Source organism: Austrofundulus limnaeus, unplaced genomic scaffold (genome assembly GCF_001266775.1).
Source record: "Austrofundulus limnaeus strain Quisiro unplaced genomic scaffold, Austrofundulus_limnaeus-1.0 Scaffold1614, whole genome shotgun sequence".
Classification (NCBI taxonomy): domain Eukaryota; kingdom Metazoa; phylum Chordata; class Actinopteri; order Cyprinodontiformes; family Rivulidae; genus Austrofundulus; species Austrofundulus limnaeus.
Window position 1 is genome coordinate 34,968 of NW_013954016.1, and position 8,493 is coordinate 43,460.

General features: G+C 43.9%; 2 protein-coding genes across 2 annotated transcripts in view; one reads left to right on the forward strand and one right to left on the reverse strand.

The window, feature by feature from the left end:
- The window catches only part of znf839 (zinc finger protein 839), a gene marked incomplete in the record, with an annotated part of 11,698 nt that extends 6,494 nt beyond the window's left edge, over positions 1 to 5,204 (forward strand). Inside the window, 7 exon segments of the mRNA XM_014033064.1 lie at positions 1 to 102; positions 192 to 284; positions 373 to 519; positions 593 to 697; positions 793 to 877; positions 2,346 to 2,463; positions 2,538 to 5,204. Of these exon segments, the coding sequence (XP_013888518.1) occupies positions 1 to 102; positions 192 to 284; positions 373 to 519; positions 593 to 697; positions 793 to 877; positions 2,346 to 2,463; positions 2,538 to 3,258 (1,371 nt within the window).
- cinp (cyclin dependent kinase 2 interacting protein) lies at positions 3,691 to 8,279 on the reverse strand. The gene is made up of 5 exons (XM_014033065.1): positions 8,008 to 8,279; positions 7,238 to 7,409; positions 7,038 to 7,164; positions 6,831 to 6,960; positions 3,691 to 5,557 (listed from the first exon to the last, which is right to left on the reverse strand). The coding sequence occupies exons 1-5, from the start codon at positions 8,012 to 8,014 to the stop codon at positions 5,355 to 5,357; spliced, it is 639 nt and encodes a 212-aa protein (XP_013888519.1). The 5' UTR covers positions 8,015 to 8,279; the 3' UTR covers positions 3,691 to 5,354.
- Positions 8,280 to 8,493: the final 214 nt, after the last annotated feature.

Sequence of the window (8,493 nt, forward strand, 5' to 3'; positions counted from 1 at the left end):
TTCGTGGGCAGACCGGTCCATCGCGGTCGGTATCCGAGAAGCGGCGTGACCCCGCTGACAGCAGACCAGCAGGTGAAGAGGAGGCGAGACCGGCTCCTCGAGGTACGCTTAAAGCTTCAGATCTTTTGAAGTGGAGGTTCTGTGCCGGCACCGTTAATGAACTGACGTGTTCTTTAACACGGTGCTTCCAGCTTGTGGAGCAGTGTGAGGTGGAAGAGCTGACCGACGTCGTTCTTCCTCATTTGACCGAAGTGTTGAGTCTGTGGGAGCTGCTGCTGGCCAAGGTCAGTGGGTTTCAGGTTCCAGTGCTTGGGTCGACGTGTCATTCATCTTCCGAGACACTGAAGGGTTTTACACATGGTCTTGTTTCAGGTGGACTGCGGGAGTCCCACATGCACCAGCTTCCCGGAAATCTACCGAGAGTTCGAGTCCCTGCAGGCTCACGTCCGGCAGGCGGCTCAGGAGTACATCAGCAGTCCTCAAAGTGGAGACACACCCGTGGAAGTCAGAAACATCGAGGTCAGAAGAGCTTTGTCTCTGCGCTGAGAAACACTGCCGCTTCTCAGTTCTGATCTGGATTTCCTGGTTTCAGGTGGCCAGGTCTCTGGGGATCCTGGACGAGGTGAACAGGATGAAGGTGGTTCCCGGAGCATCACCTGCCTCGAGCGTGACCAACAAGAACGCCCGGTACCTGGAGGTAAACAGAATAAAGTCTGGTGGTTCTGAGTGGAGAGAACTAACCTGATGTGATCAAACCGTCCAGACTCATCCTGGATCTGTTTGGTTTCCCAGAACTCCAAGATGTTACCACCATCCAAGAGATTTAAGATGGAGAACAGCATCACCGACGACCAGAGAGGCTCTTTACCACAAACAGGTACCTCAGCTTTACTGGGCTGGATTGTGTTGGAGGCTGTGGACAGTTGGTACCTTCAGGTGGAGGCAGGCTGGAGCGGTACGACAGTACAACGGTACTTTGGTATGACTGTGCTTTGGTACGACGTTAATTTGGCACCACGGTACTTTGGTACAACAGTACTTTGGTACGAAGGTACTGTGGTACAACAGTACTTTTGAACGACGGTACGACTGTTCTTTGGTACGACTGTACTGTGGTACAATGGTACTTTTTTACAATGGTACTTTGGTACGACGGTACTTTGGTATGACGGTACTGTGGTACATTAGTACTTTTGTACGATTGTACAGCAGTACTTTAGTACGATGGTACTTTGGTATGATGGTACTTTGGTAAGACGGTACTTTGGTATGATGGTACTTTGGTATGATGGTACGACTGTACTTTGGTATAACTGTACTTTGGTACAACAGTACTTTGGTACTGTGGTACTTTGGTTTACCGCCGTATTAAAGCTGGGTAAAAWAAATCAGTTTAATCGATCTCGGACCAGTTTAATTTAAACTGGTGAAAATGGATTCAGACATGAGATGGATTTTTCTCATAGTGTCTTGTGTGTGATGAAACTGTGGCGTGTTTCTATATTTTGTGTCCCTCCTGGCTAGCTGTATGTTTACATCCGGTTGATGTTCAACGCTAACGTTAGCTTCTGACAACAAGTTGTCTGGATCAAAACATTACAGCTGACTCTCTGCAGAACTTAAACAGAAACTATGGTGACATCTGTTTGTAAAGATTTACACTAGAGGAAAACTACAGTATGTAAACATCTGACTGAAACTGTTGTCAGCAGGTAGAGATGTGTGAAACACCACATCTATATTTATATTAGTCCACCCCTTCTCCTGCAGCCTTATTCCATCACTTCTTATTCATCATGTGTTTTAAGAGATGAAGTCGGTTGATTTGTTTTAGTTTTGATATGTTTGTTTTGTTGATTGCATTATTGATGTTTTGTTTTTGTATGTTGGGCCCCAGGAAGACTAGTCTCTTCCTCGGCAGAGACTAATGGGCACCCGTTAGTAAATAAATCAAGAAAATTATTCTTCATTTCTTAAAATGAATGTATCCAACAACACTGTCACAGTCAAGTCCTTTTAAAACCTTTGAAACTTGTTTTGTTTCAAGATTAAACTCCAATTTACAAGTTTGCCCTTAAAACCTGTTGTTTTTGGTGAAAAGAAAAATAAAGTGATTATTATTTTGCATCACAGCTGAACCATTTTCATTATTTAAGAGCAGATTGAATCAAATTGAACTGAATGGATTTAGAGCTCTACTCAGTGATAAAATCCAGGTTTGTGTTTTTCTCTGTAAATAAAATGAGCGTTGGTGTTTGGATGAACACAGATTAGGATGAAGAGCCTCTCAGGTGTGAAATATTTACCATTAGATCTTGTTCACTGGTTGAACCGTGTCTCAGCAGGTGGGGCCGTGGGGACCCCAGCTGTCACTCATCTGAAACCCAGCTCGGTCTCCGTCTCCCCTCTGGTGATCTCAGAAGGCTCCAAACTGCAGACCACCTCCGCTGACCCTACCTCCAGGTGAGCCGAGCCCGACCTCACTAATCCTGACTTATCTCACCTGAAGTCTGAACGCGTTTGTCGTCATCTTTCAGCTTGTCTGCTCAGGCCGACTCCTCCCAGGCCCCACCTCCTGACGCCCCAATGGAGGTGCAGGAAGAGGGGGCCATGAACCTGGAACAGGACACTACCGTCGCAGGCCAGGTGACAGAACCACACGGTGGTTTTGGTCCGAGAACAAAGACAGCTGAGTCCAGTTTAGACCAGACCACAGACACCCCTCAGCCCCAGCAGGGGGACAAGTCCCAGGCCGAGTCCCAGACCACAGACACCCCTCAGCCCCAGCAGGGGGACAAGTCCCAGGCCGAGTCCCAGACCACAGACACCCATCAGCCCCAGTGGAGGGACAAGTCCCAGGCCGAGTCCCAGACCACAGACACCCCTCAGCCCCAGTGGAGGGACAAGTCCCAGGCCGAGTCCCAGACCACAGACACCCCTCAGCCCCAGTGGAGGGACAAGTCCCAGGCCGAGTCCCAGACCACAGACACCCCTCAGCCCCAGCGGGGGGCCAAGTCCCAGGCTGAGTCCTCAGCTGAGTCCCCGGAGGCCAAGGAGCTGCAGGAGGGCCAGGAGATCTACATCCAGACAGAGCAGCTCACAYTCCAGCTGGCAGAGCCTGGATCAAACGGCATCGTTATCGTCAACGGACCCGARGGGACTACCATGCACATCCAGGCCCCTGAGGGAGTCCCCCTGGAAGCAGTCCAGGCCCTGCTGGGCATCGAGGCTTCAAACGGAGACAAAATCTCTCAGTAAACCTTCTGGACATCAGTAAAACAAAAACTTGAGTCAGAAACATTTTTAAAACATGGGATTTATCCGGTGGTTCGAGCGGACCAACACTAGCTCCACAGAGGTGATTATCAGAGACAGGTGGACTCTTAAAGACTTGTTAAATACCTGTCTGTGTGGAATAAAGCTCTAACATACCTGTTAGTCTCTTCAGTCCAAGTCAGTGAGTCAGGACCTGTCCACACCACAACTGGTTCACATCGTAGCCCACATTGTAACAAAAATGCTGAAATACCCGGTCGGCGCCAGCAGAGGGCGARGTTCCACACGAACAACATCAAAACAAACAAAAATGTTTATAGCCTTTTATTTTTCCTTCAGTTCCATCACAGCCTTCTCTCCATTTTCAAGAGTTTTACGGGGACATCAGGATCAAACAAGACAGACAAAAATAAATAATTTCAACAATTTTATTTTTATGGCTTTAAAGTGATAAAAAGCTGCGTCATTGTTTCTGAAACGCAGTTCAAACAACTGTTACCACCGCCACTAAATACCCCCGGTGTGGCCAGGAAGCACAAACAGCTGCGTTTAAAAACACTCGGAGCAGAGTTTCATCATCAGTTTACAGATTGTCATTTTCAACATTTGTTTTCCTTTATGTCCACAAACGGCTCGTCTGGTGACACTGCTTAAAAAAAGAAAGTGTGGTCACGAGTTTTCTCTCATGGCCACGCTTTTATTTAGTGTCACCGGGGAAACTATTTCATTTTAAACTAATAAACTCATAGGAATTACTGTAAAACTAAAACATAACTCTTTAAAGTTTTAAATCTCTAAGCCAACGTTTGTTTTTACAACCCAAGATTAAAATCAAACCGTTGAGGGGAAAAGGTCAAATTAACGTTTATCTTTTTTTACTCTTATTGTAGCCGAGGATGATGATGGAACTTTAGCTGGATAAAACGCAGAACATCTCCGGTGTTRGTTTGCTGTTTTACTCGTTCTTTTCTTTCGGGTTCTCAGAGTTTCACCTAAAAGTTCAGAGATTTTCCTCTTGTTTGGTTTTACAGTTTGTTTCTCTGCGATCACTTTCGCTCGTTAACTACTGGAAAAATACCGGAGTAAAGAACAAAAACACTCCGAATGTTGGCGTTAATTTTGAACCGGAAACAAATATTAAGCCAGTATTTAAAAAAGTTTGCAGTAAAATCACGTTCGCTAAATAGTTTTTTGTTTTTTTGCGAAAATGGCAGAAAAGTTTCAACAGCAGCAAACTGACGAGAGATGAAGGTTTCCGTCTTGTTATAATTGTTTCACCCAAGAAAACACAATAAAATGCTCTTATTACGAGAATAAATTAAAATATGACCCATGATGGAAAAATGGAACAGAATAAAAACATTTTATATTATTTGAAATTCTCCTACTAAATTATTAATAATTGGTAGTTTGTTGAATTTCTTACCATAGACTGAAACGATGTCAGTTATTTGCATTAAATGAAGGGATTTCCTCAGTGCTACAGCAGAGAAAAACAGTCCATTATAAAGATTTAAAAAAATTCTTTAAATGTAGATTATTTGAAATTTTAGTTACCGGGTTTACTGGATCATTTCTTAATGGACTCATTTTTACACATCGAGTCAGAACGAGTCCTACATTTAATTGATGTCCATGATGAAGATGATGATGTCACCGTGTTATTTTATATTTATTATTCTCCTCTGTGTTTCCACACCTTCGTTTCAAACTGGTTTGCTGAATGTTTATATGTAGATACGTACAAAGAACTAAGTTTTAAAAAGTTGCACTATTTTTATTCTTATTTTTTTATGTTTTTGAAACGTGTGTGTGTGTAATCTGAGAACAATCAGAGGAATTTATTAATCTGTGGTTTTGATAGTTTGGGTGCAGAGTTCATCCAGTAGGTTTCATGTTTGTCCAATAAAACCACGTGTCAAACTGAACTCTGGTGGTTTATTCAGCTCAGCTTTCATTGAGCCGTTGTTTCCTAAAGAGGCAGCAACAATACGAGTTATATCTGAGTTTGGTAACGATGAYCAGCAGCTGGATAATCTGAGTCAGGATGGAAGGAGACTCTGAGAAAGTGAACGTCCTCACAGAGGACGATGTCCCGTCTCCAGCAGCAGGGCCTCCAGGCTCAGTCTGGTCTGGGTCTGGAAAAACGGCTGGTGGAGCCAGCAGGACAGGTAGACCAGGTTCAGGTCTGGGTTGGTGGTGTGAGCCAGTTCCTCCAGGATCATCTGCTTCAGCTTCAGCTCCTGCCTGAAGTCCACCAACAGGAGGCTGCAGGTCTGCTCTGAGGACCAGACAAACACACGAGACCTGAGTTCAGAGGTCTGACTCTGATCTGGATCAGGGTTTCAGTTAGACCCTGGATCAGGGTCTGGGTCAGACTAACCGTATCTCTTATCAAACTACAAAAATGGTGGAACGGGATAAAAGGGGGCAGAGTTTAACGCGCCCCATTTGCATTTAAAGATACAGCACCAAAACGAGTTGAAAGAGGGGTTGTGGAGCTACAATAAGGAGACAGAAGGATTTAAAGGGATCCCCGATTAGTTGTAACAGACTTTATTTGATAAACATATTAACTGTAAAATAAAGTCTGTAAAAATACTGTAGTCTGTTTAGTTTTGTACATTTTTAAATATATTTTAACACGGACGGAGCCATTTTATTTCCACACAAAGCATTCTGGGTAAATGATGACGTGGATAGGTCCTCGGTGCGAGGCTGCTAGCGAGCTATATCCACCCTGAAGGTTAATCTTGGACAATATCTGATGATCGACTCTTTTAAATGAAACCAGAGAGCGTTGACAGAGAGGAGAAGGTAGAAATGACTCAGCCTGGAACTGAAAATATGGACGGAGGACAACAGAGCTGCTTCATGGAAGAACAACATCAGCTTAGCCTGTTAGCTTTAGTCTTAGCACCGACGCTATATTGCTTTATATGTATTAGCTCAGCGCTAACGCGACAAACAAGCTAAACTGTTGTCCTCCATCCATATTTTCAGTTCCAGGCTGAGTCATTTCTACCTTCTCCTCTCTGTCAACGCTCTCTGGTTTCATTTAAAAGAGTCGATCATCAGATATTGTCCAAGATTAACCTTCAGGGTGGATATAACTCGCTAGCAGCCTCGCACCGAGGACCTATCCATGTCATCATTTACCCAGAATGCTTTGTGTGTAAATAAAATGGCTCCGTCCGTGTTGAAATATATTTTTAAAAATGTACAAAATTAACAGCCTACAGTATTTTTACAGTCTTTATTTTTTAGTTAAAATAAATGTTTATCAAATAATGTCTAATGTTACAACTAATCAGGGATCCCTTTAAATCAAATGGCTCCGTCCGTGTTGAAATATATTTTTAAAAATGTACAAAATTAACAGCCTGCAGTATTTTTACAGTCTTTATTTTTTAGTTAAAATAAATGTTTATCAAATAAAGTAATGTTACAACTAATCATGGATCCCTTTAAAAGCATAATTTTTACTTTAAAACAACTTAAAACAACAAACTGCTTCACGGTAGAAACTAGGAGGCAAAGTCGGGCCGACTAACCGAAGTCTTTGGTGGTCCAGCTGTGAAACAGAGGAACCGTCCTCCCTCCAGGTCCAAACTGAAACTGCTCCAGTTCCTGAATGCCTCTCTGCGTCTCCACCAGACGCTCCATCTTCTTCAGCACAGCAGCCTGAGCAGGAAAACAAACGTTTCCTAACAGAAACTCCAGGAAGCAGAAGTAAACCCTCAGACCAGACGAGGATTCACCATTTTCTGGACCACTTCCTGGAGTCTGGAGCATTCTTCCTGCAGAGACGCCTCGACCGCCTGAAGCTGGTCCGATGGAACTGAGGTGGACTCACCCAGACCACCTCCCTGAGAGCTGAGGGTCTGACTGATGCAGCAAGTGAAACATTTATTTCTCTTTTCATTTATAAAGCTAAAACTGAATGTTTTTAAAACCTCACCGCCTCATGTTGACGATGTTTGTCGCCGAGCTGAACCCCTCCCCGTTCAGCTTGTCCCACCTCAGCATCAGGTTGTGCCAGTCGGCTGCGTTGTCTTTGATCTTTCTCGCACTTCCTGTGATGGCCGAGGACTTCCTGTTGGACGAGGTCGGCGTGACGTCGCTGGGATCAGCTGAAAACACAAAATACATCTGTTTTTCTATGAAACACCTGAAAAATGTCCAATCTGGTCGAGACTTTTTCAGCCATTTGTTTTCCTCAGGTAAAACTAAGGCTCCGCCCCCTCCTCTAACAACCATACAGGTGAGCAGAAACTACAGAATCCACAACTGGGACTCTTCCAAGACCTGCTCAGTCCACCACACAGAGAGAGAAGGACCTCTGAGGGACCGAGAACCAGATCCCCACACTGAAGCACGGTGGTGGCAGCATCATACTGGTGGGTGCTTTTTTTTTAACAGAGACTACAATTAATTTTTTTAATTTGCAAAAATTAATCAATTTAAAACACACACCAAGCAGAAGCCCATGTCTGCATTCTATTATTTTATCTGCTTTAGTTTATTTTAACCAAACAGCTTAACATTTAAAGTCACGTCCTAAATTAAAATAAATTTAACTTCTCTTTGTTTTTAGTAACAGTTTTCACAGAAATTCTGTATTTAGTTGGTAAATAAAGCAGAAAGTGAACTGTCCATGCTCTGACACTCAGTTATAAAGACCGCCGGAGGACATTTTGTCTCACATATTGTCCAAAAACACGTCTTTACCGTCCATTTGACCGATTAATGTTCAGCTGAAGATGTCCCTCCTCTTGTCCCCTCGGCTTTAAAGAGACATTCATCYGAACCATGTGCCGAACCGGACGGGAAAACTTCGAAAAAGCGGAGCGCGGAAACCTACTTCCGGTTTCTGCAAGTCACGTGATCGCAGGCGAACTAATGGTGCGTTCAAATCACACTCTGATGTGGGAATTTCTAAGATCCTAGACATTAAAAAAGAAAAAAATAGTATAGGCCTTCTGGACGGGTTCTTCTCTAATGAAACGTTTCGTCTCTCCTCCAAGAGACTTCTTCAGTCTGAGAGTTTCAGGCTAAATTCAGGCTTTTAAGCCCTGCCTCCATGTGACTGATACTCACATCACATGGCTATCGTTGACACCTAATTAACACCTATTGTTAACAGGTGCCCCGGCACAAACAGAGCAATGTTGTATATGCTGTTAAGTGCCAGGAGGACTGCGACCAGTTATACAT

Excerpts from the sequence above, each read along its gene's own strand:
- cinp (XM_014033065.1), bottom strand. Across the intron at positions 7,165-7,237 it reads AACATCGTCAACATGAGGCG|TCAGACCCTCAGCTCTCAGG; the intron begins GTGAGGTTTTAA and ends TTGCTGCATCAG. Across the intron at positions 5,558-6,830 it reads CTGGACCACCAAAGACTTCG|AGCAGACCTGCAGCCTCCTG; the intron begins GTTAGTCGGCCC and ends TCTGGTCCTCAG.